At 41.5% G+C, this 23286-nt stretch overlaps 1 protein-coding gene across 1 annotated transcript in view; it reads right to left on the minus strand.

The window, feature by feature from the left end:
* Positions 1–23286, minus strand: part of PRELID2 (PRELI domain containing 2) — an 81862-nt gene that overhangs the window by 44625 nt on the left and 13951 nt on the right. Inside the window, exons 2-4 of the mRNA XM_065918832.1 lie at positions 22249–22306; positions 19784–19857; positions 18086–18246 (exon numbers count right to left, since the gene is read on the minus strand). Coding sequence (XP_065774904.1) covers positions 18086–18246; positions 19784–19857; positions 22249–22306 — 293 coding nt within the window. The remainder of the gene's footprint in view (positions 1–18085; positions 18247–19783; positions 19858–22248; positions 22307–23286) is intronic.

Raw genomic sequence — 23286 nt, forward strand, 5'->3', positions numbered from 1 at the left:
CATACATACACAGTTATCCTAGCCAATCTCACAAATACTCTAGGCAAAGTAACTTCCACCTCTTAGATCTAAGCCTATTTAAAATGATTTGCCCATGTAAAACTATATCCTAGTGACATTAATCTTTCCTGTCTTTGTTCCAGATTAAGTCAGAGTAGAATTTTAGTGATTTTAATATTTAAAATTGAAAAGTTGAGCAGTCCTACACTCTAGGGAGAAATGTACTCTTCAGTCTGCAAGGAAAATGTAGGTGAGGGATTAATATAAGTCTCACTTACATCATATTCTAACCAATATTTCTTTCCACCACTTTTGGGAGAAGTAAATGCTCAGAAAAGCACTCAGGCTTACCCACATATCAGAGAATAACAGGGCAGTAAAGCAGGGTCATGCCCTTGCCATCAGTGAGATGAAAGTTTATCCTATTATATTTTAAGACTTTAATAGAAGGAACTGCTGTATTTTCTCTCAATAACTCATTGACAAAGCACATCAGATATTTTCTTCTTAATACATATAGCTAATCTAAATCCCTTATGCTAGGTAAGCCTCCATTTAAGTTCCAGCACCAAACACAGTAGCTTACACAACAACTTATGGTTTAATTTCAACTCTAAAAAAAAAAGAGAAAGAAAGACAAGATGGATGGATGAGCACATGAACAGACAGACAAATGGACAGAGCTGAAATATGAACAGACTCTCTGGGCATTAGAATTATAGGTGCTATGTATTTACTTTGTTCTTTCTACTAATTTTCTATAATAAAGATGTATTACTTGGCATCACCAAAAATATTACTAATAAATCCTTAAGAATCATTTTCATATAAACAATCATCTTTAACAAGCTCTGTGCAACCATGAACCATTTTTAGCATAGGGACACGCTAACTTCTGACTTAACTCCTTCATTTAAAGTCTCATTAAGTCACCTCTCGGCTTTCTTTTCCCCACACTACATAACTCCAGTTGTTTGTGCTTTCTGTCCTATGACTTTCTCCTTGATCCCAAGCGTTAAGCATCTGATGTTTGACTCAAGAGATATAAAGATGATTCAAGTTTTCCTACTCCTGTCTCTGTTCAGCCTAAAGGAATGCCTGCATCCATTCACGATGTTATATACTCAGGGTCACACGCACTCTTCAAAAATCTGTACAGTAAAATTGTGTATTATATATCAGACACAGTATTATCTTCTAAGGTTGTCACTCTTAGTATGTTTTCTTGCTTTTACACATGAGGAAACGGTGGTAAAAGTTAAATAACTCGCCTGAGGTCATAGCCTGGCATCATGCAGACACATATATACAGGCTCAAAACCCTAGCCCTGCCCCTATTTCAGTGAAGGAGACAACCATCATCCCAGGCTATGAGATCAGAAATCTCAGCAAGAGGTTACATGGCTCTTTTTTCCAATCCATCCCAACATTCACTCAGTCCCCAGATTGTGTTTATTTTACTTCTCAAGCCCCTCAATAGCCCATGCCATTCTCTCTCTTGCTGCTGCTACTACCTGGGTTCAGCACAGCGCAGTCTCTTCAGAACCACAACTGCCTCCCAATGGGGTTCCTGCCTCCAGCATGGGCTCCCCATAACTCACACTGCCCTGGCAGCTTCCCAAGCACATCCTGATCTTGTCTCTGTCCACCAAGGCACAGAGAGCAAAACTTGCTTGCTTAGTGGAGATGCACCCATACTGTTACATGAAGCTGTTGTTAGTTTTCACTGCTGTATACTGTTCTGTTGTTTGAAAATACTCCAGATTATCTATCCACTCTCCCAAAGATGGACATGTAATATGGAGTCAGTTTGGAGTTTTGTAAAGGAAACATTTATAACATATTCAGTTACATAAGTACACAAGTGTCTCTAGAGTGTCTTTGCTGCTGTTGTTCAGTCGCTCAGTTGTGTCTGACACTTTGTGACTCCATGGACTACAACAAGCCAGGCTTCCCTGTCCTTCACCATCTCCTGGAGCTTACTCAAACTGATGTCCATTGAGCCAGTGATGCCATCCAACCATCTCAGCCTCAGTCGTTCCTTTCTCCTCCTGCCTTCAAACTTTCCCAGCATCAGGGTCCTTTCCAATGAGCTGGCTCCTCATATCAGATGGCCAAAATATTGGAGCTTCAGCCTAAGTATCAGTCCTTCCAATCAGTCCTTCCAGGACACCCGCTGACTCTGACTCCATTCTCCCCACAGGAGGCTGATGCACACTGATCGCCTTCAACGACATGAACCCCTTTCTCGTTGAAACAGCTGTGCCAGCTGTGGGCGGCCCACCGGGAGCGGCTGGAGGCTGAGCTGAATAACTAGAGCAGCTCAAGGCCGAGCACCTGGAGACCGGGGCAGCCCAAGGCTGGGTCTGACTTTATTTAGGATGGACTGGTTTGATCTCCTTGCAGTCCCAGGAACCGTCAGGAGTCTTCTCCAACACCACAGTTGGAAAGCGTCAATTCTTCAGTACTCAGCCTTCTTTATGATCCAACTCTCACATCCATACATGACTACTATAAAAACCATAGCTTTGACTATACGGCTCTTTGTCAGCAAAGTAATTTCTCTGCTTTTTAATATGTTGTCTAGGTTTGTCATAGCTTTAGATCCAAGGAGCAAGTGTCTTTTAATTTCATAGCTGCAGTCACTGTCCACAGTGATTTTGGAGCCCAAGAAAATAAAGTATGTCACTATTTCCATTATTTTCCCACCTATTTGCCTAGTGGTCACACATCTATGTCACTGGACATATAGAGTTTCAACTTTAAAAAAAAATGCCACGGTTTTCTAAATGGTTGGACTGGGTTGTTCAAAAAGTCCATTCAGGGTTTTCTGCATGATGATATGGCAAAATCTAAATGAACTTTTTGGCCAATCCAATATCTATATATATTTTTTTCTTTATTGTATCATTTCCAATTGCAATGACTAGCAGATGGTAGGAAATCAATAATGCATTAGGAACAGAAGAATGGAGAGGAGGAGGGAGGGTAAGGAAGAAGTAGGGAAGAAGCAAAAGAAGGAGAAATTTATAATACATCTCAATACTTGGTCAGGGAAATTGAACCAAATGTCTCAGGAGCTCACTCATAGTTGTCAGTAGAAGGCAGCCTTTACCTGGCTGAGATAAGCTAGCCCAATATCTGGAAACTTCTTTAAAAAGGAGGCTCACTCGCTCTAGGACAAACTTGCTATGCTAAGTCGCTTCAGTCGCATGCAACTCTGTGTGACCCCACAGATGGCAGCCCACCAGGCTCCACCGTCCCCGGGATTCTCCAGGCAAGAACACTGGAGTGGGTTGCCATTTCCTTCTCTAATGCATGAAAGTGAAAAGTGAAAGCGAAGTCGCTCAGTCCTGTCTGACTCTTCTCGACTCCATGGACTGCAGTCCACCAGGCTCCCCCATCCATGGGATTTTCCAGGCAAGAGCACTGGAGTGGGGTGCCATACATAACTGAGCGGTAAAGAATCCGCCTAATATAGGCGACACGGTTGGATCCCTGGGTCTGGAAGACACACTGGAGAAGGAAATGGCAACCCACTCCAGTATTCTGGCCTGGAGAATTCCATGGGTAGAGAACCTTGATGGGCTACTGTCCATGGGGTCATAAAGACTCAAACACGACTTAAGAAATTGAGCATGCATGAACCTGAGTCCCATCTATTGCTTTGTCCACAGGCAAACAGAATTCTACACAGAACATACTGGAACCATGACAGAGAGCACACAGCTCAAAGGCTGGAACTCCTCTGTGACAATGAATGACAATTTATACCATCAGTCTCCGAGGTTGGGGTCATGTAAAAACGTGGTTCCTTCAGAATTGGAGAAAACGAAATAGTTCAGAGGAAATATGGATCAGGAATTAATCCCCAGGGTGTGCAGCCACCAGTGAGGAATCCATAAAATGGCTGTTTCCAGGAAAGCAAAAGCTCGTAATGAGATCTTGTCCCTGAGTTACTGACTGGCTGGGTACAGCAAATCTGGCCTAATTGTTTTCACAATGGGAATTTAATTGAAGTGTCTTTGATGAGAAAAAAAAAAAGATTCCATGGATACGCTTATGATGACATCTCAGTTCTAACTGAGATGTTTTTGACATTCTGTAACCAACACAGAGGGGTGGCCCAAGGGACAAGCAGAGTCAGCCCTCCTAACCCCCTGGGCCCGACACTGCTGTGGAGACTGTCCTGCAGCCTATCACACCAAGACACGTGGTCCCCCCAAAGTCTTACCAAATCCACCAACAAAGGTGTGCTTCCTCAGGGCCCCAATTCAGCTTATAGTTGAATTGGGTTCTCAATAAGCGCTAAGCAGTTTTTAACCTTACCACAAACCCACATAATTTTATACACATTGCTTATATTTTATACTTGCATGCATATAAAATACATATATACATGTATATTTATATATATTTATACAGGACATGGATGAGGCATGTGGCTCCTGCAGTCAGATGACTTGGACTCACATCTCTCTAACACAGAATGGGACTCACCCACATAGGTAAGTTCCTGAAGCCCCATCTCCTTTGTAAAATGGGGTTAATCATACCTACTCAAAGGTTGTTCCAAAGGTGATTTGGATAAGATAATTTGTAAGGTAATACTCAAGGTAATATGGTAAACATTCGATACAAGCTAATCACACTAATACTGGTAGTAATAATGCTATTAAGCTGCTACCACATTTGCAGAAAGAGGGGCACAGTGTCTTAGAAAGTAAATGCCCACAGAAGAAATCCAGCTCCAGTAAACTCCAAAGTATTTCCAGTCCATTAGCATCGAGGTGGCACTCAGTCCTCATAAACCACCTGGCAGGGAGTCCCTCCCTCCCATGCTGGCATTCAAGGCCCTCAGAGCTGCAGACCCTCATCTTTCCAGCCTTTCCTCCCATGCTGCTGCTGCTGCAGAGTCACTTCAGTCGTGTCCGACTGTGTGTGGCCCTATGGACTGCAGCCCACCAGGCTCCTCTGTCTGCGGAATTCTCCCGGCAAGAATACTCAAGTGGATTGCCATGCCCTCCTCCAGGGGATCTTCTCAACTCTGGGATCGAACCTGGGTCTTCTGCATTACGGTCAGGATTCTTTACCACTGAGCCACAAGGAAGCCCTCCCGTGCTGCTATTACATATCAAATACCCACCCAGTGGTCACAGAGACCAGTCTGCTGGCTTCTATAACCTCCACTCCTAAAGTCCTTCCCCCTGAGCCGTTCTCTTTTAACCTGTTCTAGGAACCAATGGGTTGCTATCTAAGTGATTAGCCATGAGCCGGAGCAGGGAGTAAGTAACAGTGGATCTCAGGAGCAGGAGCGGGTACATATCACAGGGCAGAGTGGCTCAGCCTCTTAAAATACAGCATTAATTTTCACAATTTGTCTTATTAATAGCCTGCTGTGGAGAAGCACTGTATTAAAACTTTGATACACATGCCTTTCAATTCTCACCATCTATCTTAGGACACAGATAATACTAACCCCATTTTACAGACGAAAACACTGAGGCTCAGAGAGGCAAACTGGCTAAGGTCACATAAAAGTAAGTACATGGCTGTGTTTTGAATCCACACAGTTAACATCTGTGCCCACATCCCTTCCCACAATCGTGTGACCTAGGAAAGTGCCTATTCAGTGCAAGTTCACTGGCATCCTGAGTGATGGGCAAAGCTTAACAATATACAAGTTTGTGGACTGGTCCAACTGGAGGCTTGTCTTGGTATACTGGGCCCACCATCGTGTGCATCCCATTCAGGCTGGCTTCAAGGATGTGTGCTCTACAGGGTGACACAGTCCTCCGCCATCAGAAGGGCTACACATTTAGCTGAATGTGCCACTGTCGCTGTTTCAAAGTTCTTAACTCTTTTTTAACAGGAGACTGACCTCCCTGGGGGCTCAGACGGTAAAAGCGTCTGTCTACAATGCAGAAGACCTGGGTTCGATCCCTGGGTCAGGAAGATCCCCTGGAGAAGGAAATGGCAACCCACTCCAGTAGTCTTGCCTGGAAAATCCCATGGACGGAGGAGTCTGACAAGCTACAGTCCATGGGGTCACAAAGATTCAGACACGACTGAGCAACTTCACTTTCTGCCTTTTCATTTTGCACTGGCTCCTGCAAATTATGTAGCTGTTCCCAATCCCATTTCAAATGTTGGTATGTACAGCACTGCCAAGTCCCTGGGAAGTTTTCCGAGATGCTTAGGCATACATACTTTAGTTCAGCAATACCTAATAAAACCCTCATACATACGTAAACCTTTGGACCCATAATATCTACCTCTAACAATGGGCTTTGAGCAAAAAAATCTTAGATGAGGGTATAGATCAGCCTACAAAGATTCTCAACACATGACTAGCTACAAGAGCAAATGATGCAATTCCCAATAATTAAACACATTAGAATAATTTTATCCAATAAATAAACTGAACAGCCATTTTTAAAAATCATTTTAAAGTGACACATTTAATAAGGAAAGACAGTCCCAAAGGTAATGTTAAATTAATGTAAAAGTTAGAGTACCATGTACAGCAAGCTACACGTCTGTAAAAATGATTTGTTCTGCAGAATGAGTAAATGAACTATAGCAACTGCAGTATTCTCCTACCACAGAATGCTCCAGAGTAATGGGCAAAGAACAAACTGCTGATCCCTAAAATCAACCTGGTGGACTGTCATCCACAGCCCCAAAAGACCTTTAGGTTGTTCTGCATGGCATCAATTCTTGGTTGATATTAATTTTTAATATCACTGTAATTTTTAACACCCAAACTTTTTATTTACTAGAGAAGAATGGAGGAAGGAAAAGGAAGAAAGAAAGGTAAAGGAAGAAAGAAAGGAAAAGAAAGGAAGGGAAAGGAAGGAAAGGGATAAAGATAAAAAGAAGAGAAAGAGATGAAGGAAGGGAGAGGGAGGGAGGGAGGAGGAAGGAACTCAAACTGGCATCTCTGTTCCATAAGAGATTCCAGAGGAGTTCATTCAAATTTCGCTAAACTTTTCAACATGGTATTTCTGCCAAAAAGTGTTTACTGTCTGCCGGAGAGCCAGATTATCAACTGGTCCTGCTTTACAAGATTAACAGGAACTCTGCAGAAAACAGAGCTGCAAAAGGAGTGCCAGCTATATGTCTGCTTTCCACTGGAACCACAGGACACTGACGAGCTGTTACGGGTTCTTAAATCTAGAGGCTCCACAGACTTACCTGGAAAACGGTAAATATATTAATTCCCAGGAGTCAGCCCGGGCCGATAAAACAAGAATCATCACAATGAATCCACATTTTAAACACCCCTCAATGCTGCATTAATATACAACACAAAACCAAAGGGCAAAGGAGATGGGGAGGAAAAATAATCAATAGGCATTCACTAAGATATTTCAAAAGACCTTACTTGTAAATGGCACAGAATGCTCTCCTGGCTAAACACCATTGTTTCCAATTCAGTCATCACCTCCATTTTCAATAAAACAGCTTACTGCACTTGTCAAAGTTAGTACCTTTAAGGCACCACACCACTCTAAAAACAGCATTTATTCACCATTACAACCTATATTATCTAGTGCTTTACACTCTCCAAGTGTAGAGCATCCCATTTATTATCTTATTAAATCTCCGTACTACTCTTGTGAGGGCTGCCCTGGTGGCTCAGCTGGTAAAGAATCGCCTTCAATGCAGCAGACCTGGGTTTGATCCCTGGGTTGGGAAGATCCCCTGGAGAAGGGAAAGGCTACCCACTCCAGTATTCTGGCCTGGACAATTCCATGGACTATATAGTCCATGGAGTCGCAAAGAGTCGGACACAACTGAGCGACTTTCACTCACTCTTGTGAGGGAGCTCAGGCCAGCTTTAGCCCGCTTCCTGGAGTCCAACAGCAAGTAAATAACTAAGTAGAAAAAAGAGGAAGAGAAGTATTCTGTATTACTGGGTTCAAGATTCCCTCTACACCGAATTTCCCAACAAACCCTTTCAGGCTTCCCTGATCTGCACGTGCCCCTCCTGCCAGCGCCCTTTTTACTCATCCTCATGTACCCTTTTCAGCTCATAAGAAGAATTACCTGGCATTCATTCAACAAATGGCCAGAGAGCTGTCTCTGTGAGCCCCGCACTGTGCCAGAGGTGGGGGTTCAGCAGGATGGGAAAGCAGAGAAGACCCTGATTATAAGGATGACAATTATATCTATTGCAGGGGATTCTTACTGAGTGAAAAATAAGGCTCCTGTCCAGATGCTATATTTACAGAAAAGTCCTTGGTTTTCCATGTTCAATAACTAGAAGCTCATTCTGCTAATTGTCTCATCATTCACTGATACATGGGAAATTAAGGTCAATATAATCAGAGGCATCTTGTTTGGGGGCATGAATACAGTAGGCTTTTTGTCTTATTGTTTATTAGATAACAATACCCTCAAGCCCTTTATCATCACAATCAAGGCTTAGAAATAATTACTAGGTAAAGTTGACAAAATTAGAATATTTTAATATATTTCAGTGAAAACAAGTTTGGAGGTCAACTAAAAAGGCCAGTGTCAAACAAACACAAGGAAGTTACCTGTCAAATTTTCTCCTGGGGGAAAAATACATCAGAGTAGGGAAAAAATAGATACACAACAAGAAATGCCCAACAATTAGTCCCTAGAAACATGCAAATTAATTACACTATTTGTGAATCACCAAATGAATGCTTGAGATTTGGGATGTTTTAATCCAGAAATTTAAAAAGTAAAAATGTTGTATACCTTATTTAACAGCATGCAGAGTAACTTCAATAGTAACAAAAACTTATTGAACTAAGAACAGCTACTCATCTCAGTCATTTAATCTGACTGAGGGGTTTTTTTGTTTCTTTTACTATACTCCAGGAGGAACATTTTGGATATTTTATAAATGGCGAGTCAACATAACCAATGATATTAACACACATGCTACTAGGCTGAAATCTCCATATCTCAGAAATAAGGTTTGCAAGCATCAGTGGACAAGCCAAAGTTCTTAGACACGGATAGGTGAAGACATGGGCCATCACGATGCTTGATGCTGAGTATGGGATTATGGTCTTGTCACTCAAAAGCAAAAGAAATCCAGCTCTATACTATCATGAACAGCATGAGTCCCCACTGACAGTGATAACTGAAAGTCTGCTTCATGATAACAGAAACTTTTTATTTACCACCCAACACACACCGTTATACTGAAAGGGCAAAGTCCAAGAAAATAGTTTTACAAGATGATTCTTTTAGGATTACATTACTTGGATAAAGTAAATGCTATTAAAACCAAATCTTGTGCATATCAATTACATTTCCACACGGTACAACAAAAATCTGTTAATAATAAGAACCAGAGGCTGACAGAAGTACATTTTAAAGTCTAGAAGCAAACATGAATTAGCAAGAAACTAATAAGTCTATCCTGGAAAGGAAGGCTTCAGAGGGCAAAAACCATGACTTTTCATTCTGAAAAATCATATAGAGTGAAGTAAGTCAGAAAGAGAAAAACAAATACTGTATATTAATGCATACATGTGGAATCTAGAAAAACAGTACAGTATGGACACCAAGGAGGGGAGAGAAAGGGTGGGGTGGATTGGGATTGAAACAGATACACGACCATGTATAGAACAGCTAGCTAATGAGAACCTACTGTACAGTAGAGAGAATGCTACTCAGCGCTCTGAGGTCTTCTAACAGGGACGGAAATACAAAACAGAGGGATAAATGTATACGGGCCGCTGATTCGTTTTCCCGTACAGCAGAAACTACACAGCACTGCAAAGCAATTATACTCCAATAACATTTTAAGTTAAAAAAAATCTAAAACAAAACACTCCATTCTCCACTTCCAAGAGTAAATAAATGCCTGTGCCTACTTGCTAGGTCACTTCAGTCATGTCCAACTCTTCTGCAGCCCTATGGACTATATAGTCCACCAGGACCCTCTGCCCACGGCATTCTCCAGGAAAGAACACTAGAGTGGGCTGCCACGCCCTCCTCCATGGGATCATCCCGACCCAGGGATCAAACTCGGGTCTCTCATGTCTCCTACACTGGCAGGTGGGTTCTTTACCACTAGTGCCACCTGGGAAGCCAGTATCCTACTCTATATACTCAAGTACATGCCCACAAAAACTGACTTTTAATTCTTTTACCTTGGGTGGATTCATTTTTCTATTCTGTGATGTGGCCAAGTGTCAAAGCTGTGCAGTGCATCGCCCCCAGCATCTCTGACTCTGAAAATCTGGACAGTTCCTCAGAGCACCATGCAACCTTGGAACTACAGCAGGTGGGGTCACAGCGTAAGCCAAGAAGAGAACCCAAAATCCAGGACAATTCAGTCCAAGTCAAACGCCTGGGCTTCCCAGGTGGCTCAGTGGATAAAGAATCTGCCTGCAATGCAGGCGACGCATAAGACACAGGTTTGATCCCCAGGTCGGGAAGATCCCCTGGAGGAGGGCATGGCAACTTACTCCAGTATTCTTGCCTGGAGAATCCCAGGGACAGAGGAGCCTGGCAGGCTGCAATCCATAGGGTCACAAAGAGTTGGACACGAGTGGAGTGACAGAGCATGCACACACACGTACAAACGCCTGCACTGACCCCTGCATGTTATGCTCTTCAGTGCTTCACTCTCACACTGGAGCTAAAAGAGAAGGGTTCCTACTCCCATGACTCTCGAATTGAGGGGCTTATAGCCCCAGAGATGGTGAGCCTGCAGAATGCAAAATCACAACATGGACTAACTCCCTGAAACATAATGGGAAACAACCATAATGTTTCAACATGAAAACAGTACACGTTCAGGATTAGAATCAAAAGTTACATGAATTTTTAAGAAGATGAGGATAATAGCAGCAATAAAAGTCATGATGTTGAGCACTAATATTTATTGACCATTATTGGCAGGCATGGGTTTCCCTGATGTCTCAGATGTCTCAGATGGGTTTCCCTGATATCTCAGATGGTAAAGAATCAGTTTGCAATGTAGGAGACACAGGTTGAATCCCTGGGTCAGGAAGATCCCCTGGAGGAGGAAATGGCAACTCACTCCAGGATTATTGCCTGGGAGGAACTTTCCTGGTGGCCCAATGGTAAAGAATCTGCCTTCGATGTAGGGGATGCAGGTTCCATCCTTGATCAGAGAACTAAGATCCCACATGCTGTGGGGCTACTGAGCATGTGCTCTGGAGCCCTCATGCCAGAACGAAAACGCACTCTAGTATTCTTGCCTGAAAAATCGCTCAGACAGAGGAGCCCAGAGGGCTACAGTCCCTGGGGTCACAAAGAGTCAGACATGACTTAGCAAGTAACACTTTCACTTTCACTTCACTTTCATAGGCAAGCACTGCTCTAAGCTCTCTGTGCGTATAATCTCATTTGATCCGCAGAACAGCCCTCTGAGATAAGGATATTATCCCCAATGTACAGATGAAGAAACTGAAGCTTAGAGCAGTGAAGTACATTTAGCAAGGACATATATTTAGTTTCCAAGGTTGTTTCTAACCCCAGAATCTAGTCAGTTACCGTGACACAGGACAGGAAAGCCCCTGCACAGGGCTGGAGGTGCCAGGCTGGATGTGCAATGAAGCAGATCTATAGTGTGAACAAAGGAGCCAGGTATGGGAAGACGAGAGGCTCTGCGGGTGCCTTAGGGCTTGTTTCCCAGCTCCTGGTTCCTGTCTCTTGGGAGGCCTGATGACTGGTACAGAGCTACCTCTGTATTCACTTACTAAAGTCAGTTTCCATCACTTCCCGAAGCGTAACGGAGACAATGGGTACCATGTTGAAGAGGAAATGTGAAAAGGAAAAAGGTGTGCAGTGGTCTTTCTTACTAGACTCCAGTGGCGCGCGTGCAGGCGCCCCGACGTCTTCTATGCAGCTCACATGTTTCAGAGGGAAGGGCACACCCCCTCCCCGACACCCACCCTGCAGCTCCAGGGGCAGATGCTGACTGGTGAGGGTCAGTCAGCCCATATCAGCCTCTGACCACTCTTATTGGCCCAGGAGGAAGCAGGTGATCGAGGCTGACTCAGAGACTCAGAGAAAGGCCATTTTCCCCACGGCTGGCATGGGTTCTCTTGCACTCACAGGTCTCTTTCCCTCACTTAAATGAGGACAAATAAGTGTGCTACCCTAGTTGCTCCCGGCAGCTAAGAGCTAACCCAACTTGGGAAAAAACTGGACATACAGGGCAAGGTGGGGCCCAAAGAACACCAGCTATGACACCTGGTTACAAGGTAACAGAGCTCCTCACTGAGAGGAAGGGTCGTGTCGTTGCCGGCAGCATACACTCTAGAGCCAAACCGCCTGGACTTGAAGCTGATTCTGACACTCACTGGTCATGTTAGCTAGTATAAGTTACTTACCTTCTCTAAGCCTCAGGTTGTAAAGAGGGATAAGAATAGTTCTAACCTCATGGAGTTTCTTTGAGGATTACATGAATTTACATATATAAATTCATAAATATATACATACATCAAGCACTTAAAACAGTGCCTGGCATTTAACAAACGTATATAAGAGACGGCTGGGTGAGTCAGGGTGTCTGCAATTTACTGTGGAAGGCAGCCTGATTAGAAGAGGGGACAGAATAAGTAGAGAGAGTGTATAAAAGGACATCTCTGAGGCATGCAGTGCTAAGCTGGACTCTGGAAAAACTGAGACGAGTGCAAAATATCACCTCACTCCAGGCTCTGGAAAGGATGCCAATTCCATTCCATAAAAACTGCAGGAAGAAAATGTCTTACAAAGTTAACAAAGGAAGAAAGCATATTAGAAATGCCCAGTTGTGTGATACACAGATAGGGAAAGACTGACAGAGCTCTTGCCCCAGAAGATGCCACAGCTGCAGAGACATCGGCAGGAGGCCAAAACTGGATTTATGTAAAGAGACACGGAGCAAGGCTTAGCCAGAGTCTACGGGAGACTCACTGTGGGCCATCTCTGAATTGAGCCGACAGGCCATGCACAGGACAGAATGACATCTGGTTTCCCATCATACGCCCACACCTGCTACCTAACACACAGCGTGAAGGTCTAATTTTAGACTCAGCAGCCGTGACAGCCTCTTTTTTTCTTTATAAAAGCACTGTCCACATTTCATCCTCTGGGTGCACTGACTAGTCACTACTCACACTCTCTGCCAAGGAGGGGAATGGAAGTAATATTGGGTCCTTTTTCTTTGATGTACCCCCCAAGATCATCCAGTCATTCAGAATGTCTGCCTAAAACACCCTTCTAAATCCACATCAAGACCTAAGAAAATGTAGGTTTCCCAGAGCCTGGATCACAGCTGTCATCATACCATCCCTTGCTCAGAAACCTTTGTGTGACCACTTGTTGCCAAAGGAACAAAACCCATTCTCCATAACCTGGAACCTAAAGCAATCTACAGTTTGAAATTAAGTCCATCCTTTTATAACTGTCCATATTCCTGCCTCACCACTTGGGGTCATATCTTAGCTCAGTGACTTAGTGATGCTATCACTTTGGGTACGTTATTTAGCCTGAGCTTCAAAACACTACAGGCCAAGGATCTAGCTCTGACCTTGACATAGTAAGTCAGTAAATACTGTCTGCTGGGTCACTAACCAAAAGGAGAGTGTTTTGCAGAGGACGAGAACTAAAAAACCAAAGAAAGGAGAAAGTGTAGTTGGCTAAAGCTTTTTTAGAGAAGAATCTGATAATATGTATCAAAATGTAAAATGTACATAAACTTTAACCCAGAAATCCCACTTGCTGCATCTACTCTAAAAGGTGATTGAATAAGTGAGGAACTATGTAACTACAATGATTTCATCAGAGCTTCCTAGGTAGCTCAGTGGTAAAAAAAATAAAAAATAAATAAAAAAAAAAACCTGCCTACTCAGGTTCGATCCCTGGGTCAGGAAGATCTCCTGGAGGAGGAAATGGTAACCAATTCCAGTATTCTTTTTTTTTTTTTTTAATTTTATTTAGTTATTTTTTTTTTCAGTGGGTTTTGTCATACATTGATATGAATCAGCCATAGAGTTACACGTATTCCCCATCCCGATCCCCCCTCCCACCTCCCTCTCCACCCTTCCTCTGGGCCTTCCCAGCCCACCAGGCCCGAGCACTTGACTCATGCATCCCACCTGGGCTGGTGGTCTCTTTCACCACAGATAATATACATGCTGTTCTTTCGAAACATCCCACCCTCACCTTCTCCCACAGAGTTCAAAAGTCTGTTCGGTACTTCTGTGTCTCTTTTTCTGTTTTGCATATAGGGTTATCGTAAAACTTATTGGCTCTTGGGTGGTCCAATTCCAGTATTCTTGCCTGGAAATGCCATAGACAGAGGAGCCTGGCAGGCTACTGTCCATAGGGTTGCAAAGAGTTGGACAAGACTTAGCAAGTAAACAACAACAAAGCAATTTTATCACACCATTGTTTATAACAGCAAAAAATTCAGAAACAATCTAAATGCCAATTAGGATTGGATGAAGAAAATTATGCAAATAGGCACAACTGTTAGAGGATGAAAACTGCTTCTTTTTCACTTGAATTGCTTAGTACTTTTTACAAGATACGTGTATCATTTTTTTCCAGAATCAGACTATTCAAAAAAAAAAACCAATTTTTAAAAACACACAAAGGAAAAAAGTCCTGAAGGATATTCTCCCTGGATTATCTGGGCCAGTTTTCATTTTATAAAGAACTGATGAAGCTTTAGTAAAGTTTTTCAGACTCAATAACCCAGAGAGCTGACAAAATGAGGCTGAAATGAGGTACTAATATATGAAATGAAAGACTTCTGTATTTTTTACATAAAATCAGCCAACTCTGTCCTTTTACTATTTCTTAAAAAAAAAAAAAAAAAAAAAGGGTTGGGGAGCTCTATTCTTTATCTATAATTTTTATAGTTAGTCTCAAACATCTATGACTTGTGTGAAGTTCTTGGCATGGGGAAACTGACAGGGAAAAAAAAAAGCTAGTGGGCGGTTCAGAGTAAACCCACCTGAGATGCTAGTAAGACTTGGCATTCACAATCAGTGTGCTGTTGGAGCATTCTAGAATTGTCACTATAGTACCAAAATTATGGGGAGCAGAAATGATCTGCGCCAGGGATGGGGTTTCAGATGGATCTTAGACTTCTGGTTTTTAGTTATTTGGGTTTGGAGGCTTTACTTGCCTTAAATGATAAGTGAATAAAAAATTCAAACCATACAGAATAGCAAAACATGCAGTAAATTATCCTCCGATATCAGTTCACAGCAATAATCACTATTAACATTTGGTGCTTGTTATAGTTTGTTTTTGTTTGTAAACCTACCTCAAAGGAAGTAATCATCTCTCACCCGTTATACTGGCAAAAAATTAAAAAGTATGTTAAGTTCTGGCAATGTTACAGGAAATGAGCTTTCACGTGCTGTTGATGTGAGTGTAAATTAACACATTAACATATTGGTTATAGGAACTTCCCCTGTGGTCCAGTAGTTAAGCACCCACCTTGCAATGCAGGGGATGCAGGTTCAAACACTGGTCAAGGAACTAAGAATCCACATGCCGCAGGGAAACCAGGCCTGTGTATCACTACGAGAGTCCTCACAACTCAACAAAGATTGCAACCAAGACCCAGCTCAGCCAAATAAATATTTCTTAAAAACCATATTGGTGACAGAATCTATATAAACCTAAAATATGCATACCTTGAGAACCAGTCACATAACTTTCATTGAGGAATAATTCATATACCATAATGTTTATCCCTTTAAGGTATATAGTTCAGTGGTTTTTGTATACTCGAGAGTTACGCATCATCAACACTAGTTCCATAATATTTTTATCATCCCCCCAAAAAAATTCCATCTCCTATCCTCCTTGCCCATGGCAAACACTAAATCTACTTTCTATCCCTATGAATCTGCCTGTTGCGGACATTTAAAATAAACTGACTCAAACAATATATGACCTTTTGTAACTGGCTTTTGTCACTGAAAATAGTGTGTTCAAACTTTATGTAACATGAATCATTACTCCATTTCTTTTTATGGCTGAATAATATTCCATTGTATGGATATACCATTTTTGGTTACATATTCATCGGATGGTGGATGTTTGACTTGTTTCTACATTCTGCCTATTAGGAAAAATGGTGCTATGAACATTCCTACAAATCTTTGTGGACAATACAGTGTAGATCTGCTGGGTCAAGTGATAACTCTCTTTAACTATTTGAGGCACTGAAAAACCATTTTCCATAGCAGCTACACCACTGACATTCCTTTCAGCAGTGTGTGTGGGTTTCGATTTCTCTACATCCTTTCCAGCACTTGTTACTGTGTTTTTTTAACTATAGTCAGCCTACTAGGCTCAAAATGGTATCTCACTGTGATTTTAATTTGCATTTTCCTAAACACTAAAGATGCTGAATATCTTTTCATATGCTTATTGGCCATCTGTATACCTTTTTAGATAAATATCTACTCAAATGTCTTAGCCATTTATTTACTAAGTGGGTTGTCTTTTCATTACTGAGTTATAATAGTCCTTTATATATTCTGGATACAAACTGAACTGAAACCCTTATCAGATTTTGCAAATACTTTCTCCCAATCTCTGAACTGTCTTTTCACCTTTTTGGTGTCCTCTGAAGTTGAAAAGTTTCTAATTTTGATGAAGTCAAATTTACCTTTTTTTTTTCTTTTGTTGCTTGGGCTTTTGGTGCCATACTAAAAAACTACTGCCTAATTCAAGATCACAAAGATCTAGCCCTATGTTTTTTCCTAAGAGTTTTATAGTCTTAACTCTTTGATTTAGGTCTTTGATCCATTTTGAGTTAATTTTGGGTTTGACATGTGGTAGAAGTCCATCTTCATTCTTCTGAAGGTGGATATCCAGTTGTGCAAGAATACTCTGTCCCCATTGAATTATCCTGGCTCTTTAAAATCTACCTGAAGCTTGACTGTGACAGTGGTTACATAACTGTATATGTGTGTGTTTGCCAAAAAACATTGAACTGTATGCTAAGAACTTCACTGTTTGTAAATAATAACTCAATAAGCCTGACAATTAAAATTTCCCCTTTAACATAATACTATATATCAACTATATTTCAATAATGAAATCAATTTTCCTTCAGAGAAACATTCCCATATAGCATATTCAAGGATCATACACTTCACAAATATTATAGTACTGTTTAAAATAAAGAGCAGTACTGCTTATAATCAAGAGTAATTAGAAATCATCTGAACATCTGTCAAAAAGGAAAACAGCTAAAGAGAATGTAGTATAATGATAGGATTGAACATTATGCAACAGTTCAAAGGAATAATCTAGATTTTACAGACATCAAATGGATAAGGCTTAGAAACATTCTACAAAATGAAAAAGATAAGTGCACAATGATTTGAACAGAATGAACGCATGCATGTAAAAAGGATAAACAAAACTATATTATATAGGTTTTATGAGTATCTAAAGTCCATCCTAGGGGAGATCAGTCCTGGGTATTCATTGGAAGGATTGAAGCTGAAGCCGAAACTCCAATACTTTGGACACCTCATGCGAAGGGTTGACTCATTGGAAAAGACCCTGATGCTGGGAGGGGTTGAGGGCAGGAGGAGAAGGAGACGACAGAGGATGAGATGGCTGGATGGCATCACCGACTCGATGGACATGAGTTTGAGTAAACTCCAGGAGTTAGTGATGGACCGGGAGGCCTGGTGTTCTGCGATTTATGGGGTTGCAGAGTCGGACACGACTGAGTGACTGGACTGAACTGAACTGAAAGTTATCTCTTAAGGGTCTAGAAGAATACTCAATGCATTGAAAACATTCACTTCCTCTGGAGAAGGCAAAAGGGCATCAGGATTAGACAGGACAATCAGAAAGGAGTTGAGCTGTCATTTTTCCCCCCCAAAGGGAAATCTATTTATTGACTACTTGTGTGATTAAAAATCAATACTATATAATTTATGTGAGTTTTAAGCAGAGGTTATAAGAATAAAATCATAGCTTTTTAATATGTGTGCTCATTTGTGCTTCCCTGAACCCTACTACACACACACAAATGGACATGTGCGTGCGCGCTTGCACACACACACACGCACACACACACAGGTGATCTTACCAGTTTGGATTTTCCATACTTTCCCTGAAGACAGACTCTTCTTTCATGGATGCATACTGTGTCCACGTAAGGCAGTGACTCCTTATAGCCATGTTCCTTTCCTGAGGATTGCACCACGATTCCTCTTCTAATTGGATATTAGGCACCTTTAAAATGTTCACCTGTCCAAAAGGGGGAGAACGGCTTTCTGAATTTAGGAAGAGCAAGCTATTAATATATCAAGACGCTGTCCAGAGTTGCTTCCAATCTTGGGGAATTAAGAGGACAAGCGATCCTGATATATGGATGATGGTTCACCAATGGCTGTAAGTCCCCGATAATCAAACACACAACGACCTCACTAAAGGCTGGTGAGGACATGCAAATGGGCTAGAATTTATGCAGGCTGTACAGTCTCTGGCCCAATTTCCCTAACTGCTAAACACTAAGCAGGTTATCAACCTCCCTCATGTCTCCTCTAGGGCTGGTTATGGCCTTCTTAAATTGACGGATTCTAACTGGGCCCACTTACGGCTCACGTGCAGGATAAAATTTTTTCTTCATTTTAAACTCTGCCCAATATCTAGAAATGTATGCTTTCTTGGGTGAAGGAAACATGGAAAACTACAAAGGCAGAATCGTACAAGTCAGAGGTGTCCTTAAATTATTTAAGAATAGAGATACAAGACAAAGTTGAATGCCTTTTTAAATAATAGATTCAAAGCGTGTATATAGGGCAAAGGGAGGGTACACACTCTGTGAAAAAAGCCAGCAATAATTTGCTGCATATACTGCAATATACTGCTATCTGGAAAATAAAAGAAAGTTCATTTTCATTGTCATATCAGTCTTCTTTCCAGTAGAGAAAGTGACAATCTTCATCCATGTTTAGAAAGTGATGGAAGCTGCCATGTTTTCTATATACAGCACAGCTAAACAATTTGCAAGCTGCCTGGCAGGAGCCTTGGGTTTTACATCACATACACAATCACTTCTGGGTTGAAAAGATCACATGAAACATGTTTTAAAATATGCATTAAGACGTTCTCCTCTTATTCCCTAATGATTCCAAGGATTTTTGTCAATAATCACTCTATGGTTAAGGCAATGTGATTAAAATTTTCCACTCACCTTTTTCCAGCAATCATCAGAATGCTTAAGGATTTCAAAGAGAAAAAACAATTTGCTATCATGAAGATTTCATCATCAACACCATCACTTTACAGAAACACACACAAAGAGACTTACAGAGGGTACTGAGAACATTATACTACCAAAACCATTCTCTCTGACAGTGAAATGGAAACTGAAGCTTTTCTCTTCCTTACTGAAGATCAGATGAAATATTTACCACCTGCCCACTTCTGATCATTCTTACCTAAGAGTCATATCTAACCATGGACAGATCAGAAAAGATGGTCACTTCATGCAAAATATCCAAAGTATCTTTTAAAATAATTGCAGTCCATTTCTATGTACACTAAGCAGCCTCCACAAAAGAGAGACAAAACATACAGGAAAAAAAAAACTATCTCTGGTAGCACCTATCAAAACTGAGGCTGGAGAGGAGGCAGATGTCTTCCTTTGAAAGGCTAGGAGACAGGAGAACTGGGAAATTTCTAACACTTCTTTACATCAGAAAATGCTATTTCTTTTCATGACTATTTGAAAATTACCCAGTGTTACACAAAATCTGATTAAATTTTGAAATGAGTTTACCTTCCTTAAAATTTCTGGAACCACATTCTGACAGACTGCAATCCTCTTTCTATAGATGATCCCTGTTGACACATCTAGAAACAGAAAATGTTTACACTCAAAAAAAAAAAAAAAACTGAAGGAAATGTACTCTTATTTTAATGTCAATAAACTTTTTAATATCAACCTCAATTTTCTATATGGAGAATTCCTAAAGAAAATGTTTTAGCTCAAAACCCAGCTTCCCTGACCACTTTCCTGGACCAAATCCCTCCAAATATCTGTGAACCCACCAGGCTCCTCTGTCCATGGGATTCTCCAGGCAAGAACACTGGAGTGGATTGCCATGCTCTCCTCCAAGCGAATCTTCCCAACCCAGGGATCAAACCCAGGTCTCCTACATTGCAGGCAGATTGTCTACCAGCTGAGCCACCAGTGAAGCACATTCTAAAGTCAAGAAAAAAAGAACTGCAAATGGGGACTTCCCCAGAAGTCCAGTGGTTATGACTCCTCCTGCTAACACAGGCGGCGTGGGTTCGATCCCTGGTCTGGGAACTAAGGTCCAACATGCTGCAGGGTACAGCCAAAAGGAAGTTTTTTAAATAATAAAATAAGAAAGTCTATTTCTGAAGTCTCCAATGAGACTTTTAAAAAGACTCACAAATTGTTCACTGCTCTGGACTATCAATGTCAACACTCCAGTGGCCATGGCCGATGAGCCTTCTGCTCAGCTCCAGCTAAGAATGTTTTAACAAAACAATGGAGGATCTAATTCTGTCACCATCTGCACCAAATGAGTTTTCAAGCACCAATTTCTGGCTATGAATTTAAACCTATTATTAATTACATTAGGCATACTCTTCTGTCATAGGGAAGCAGACTCTCTGTGGCTGGAACTATTCTGTTCTGGAAAAAAGTTTACAGAATAGCATTAAGGGCATTTAAAAAAAAAAATGTGATAAATTTGAATTGAAAAAAAAAGGAAAGCAAATCAAAGAAAAATATAACTCTGAAGCGTTGTCTTTTGCTCTGTGAATTACATGACTCAGCCAAGTTCCTTCATGGTTTCTCAAAGCTTGGACTATAACACTGTAACAGTCCTGAACCTTGGTGCAAACACCCTGAATGCTCTGAAGTTGTTGGGAGGATGAAAACCTGGTTCATCTCCTCTGCTCACTGGCACCCTTTGGCCATCTCATCCAATGTCTGCAGCACACATAGAGAAAATGGATGAGCCACTCCTGGAGGCAAAGATACCCCTGTCGATTGCAGAAATTATAATTAACCACTTTGGAATATGCATGCTGTTCTATCGCTTGATTCTTCTCAGCAACCTAAAGGCAGGCTGTTATTACTTTCCCATTTGACAGATGAAGAAATAGAGCCTCCAAGAAGTTAGGTCATGTAGATAGGAACGAAATCAGGACCTGAAATCAAACTTCTCTAATACCATGTAAAACCTTTCTCCCATGAGTGCAGGTACCTGAGAAAATCGTTTTTTTTCATCGTATTTATAGAGCTATGGAAATGCAGAAAAGACCCTCGCAAAGACAGTTGTCTCTTCACCAAGCAGAGAGAAGGCCTCAGCGTCACGAAATGAAGAGCAGCATCTCATGTTTTCCTAGAAGAGGTTCAAGAGCCTGGTAGACCGGACCTGGCTGCCTGGCTGTCTCCAAAGGTTTATACGTTGACAATGAGCACTACTATAGCTTCCTTCGTTGCCTAACTCTCGAGTTCAAACACTGAGGGTGAAAACACTTCTACCAGAGATGTGAAGGACAGAACAGGAAAGACCCCTACACTCCAGTCCAGCGGTCAATAAACATCTTCTGTAGAGTGCCAGAGAGTAAATAAATATGTTAGGTTTTGTGGGCCATACAGTCTCTGTTACAAATCCTCTGTTGTGATAAGGAAAGAGGCACAGGCAACACATAAAAAAATGGGCATAGCTGGGTGCCAATGAAACTTTATTTACAACAACAGGCAACACAAGGATAACTTGTCAAGCCCTGCTCTAGTCAATACTGAACCATATTGTTAGGCACAGTTCTGACTCCACAATCCAATCACTTTACAGTCACATCTCATATACATGCTATTAGTCACACCTATTTTGTCATAAAATGATATGTGAATATATTAAAGGACATAGCCATGTAACCTCAGTTAAGTTACTTAACCTCTCTACACCCTGGTTTCTTCATTCATTAAAAAGGAATTATATCGTTCTGAGGATTAAGTTAATAAAAATAAAAGCACCTGGTACACATTAAGTATTGAAAAATGTTAACTGTCACAGCTGTCATCAATTCTTAATGGAAAAGACAAGAATGAAAGACAAGCCTTCTACTTCTGAAAAGGCTGGGTGCTCTTTCTGATCAGCCACCTCGAATACAGAGCTATATGTTTTAATAATCTGTTTAAAATATCACAGGCCACACACACACACAGAGACACACATCTTTACAAAACTCAATAACACTTACCTTTTCTTTCCTCCACAGTTTTTACAGAGATGACATTTTTATCCATGGGGTTTGGATACTAAATAAAAACACACAAAGAAAAATTACCATTCATTTTTTGCCAAAATGAATTACTTTATAGCAACCACTTATTACAGGAACAGTAAATCTTTTACAAGCAATCTCTTGGGGCTTCCCAGGTGGCGCTAGTGGTAGAGAACCTGCTTGCCAATGCAGGAGACCCAGGAGATGCAGGTTCGATCCCTGGGTTGGGATGATCACCTGGAGAAGTGAATGGATACCCATTCCAGTATTCTTGTCTGAAGAATCCGATGGACAGAAGAGCCACGTGGGCTACAGTCCACGGGGCTGCAGAGTCTGATGCAATTGAAGTGACTTCACATAACACACACAAGCAATCTCTAAGGCCAGTTTGCAATCAAGTGTCTTAATTTTACTAATTCAGAATAGATCAGTGAGATGCTGTTATCAATTGTACCTGTATGAAATCTAGAGAAACCATCTTTGGAGTCATCCTAGCTCTGGGTGGAGAAGGGAAGGTTAGGTTAAGCTTAATAACAATACTGGGCTTCCCTAGTAGCACAGACGGTAAAGAGTCTGCCCGCAATGCGGGAGACCAGGGTTCCATCCCTGGGTCAGGAAGATCCCCTGGAGAAGGGAATGGCAACCCACTCCAGTACTCTTGCCTTGAGAATTCCGAGGACAGACCATGGGGTCGCAAAGAGTTGGACATGACTGAGCACTAAAGAGCAACAATAATAATACTATTAATATTGAACCAGCCTCGAATAACTCAGGAGTATTCTTTGTACGAGGCACTGTGTTAAACACTTTACTTGCATGATCTTTTTTAAAATCAGCCTCACTGTTGTGACTGGGTCATGGGATATCACTGTCTTTCGAAACTAGATGGAAACTAAAGAAAATCAGAAAACTTAAGGTTGCCCAGTTGGTTAGCAGTAGAGCCACAGAGTTAAACCCGGCCTAAAAGCAGTGCATTCCTTCACTGTCGCCCTTTACTACTGCCTGGGGGGCTGG

Source organism: Muntiacus reevesi, chromosome 1 (genome assembly GCF_963930625.1).
Source record: "Muntiacus reevesi chromosome 1, mMunRee1.1, whole genome shotgun sequence".
NCBI lineage: Eukaryota > Metazoa > Chordata > Mammalia > Artiodactyla > Cervidae > Muntiacus > Muntiacus reevesi.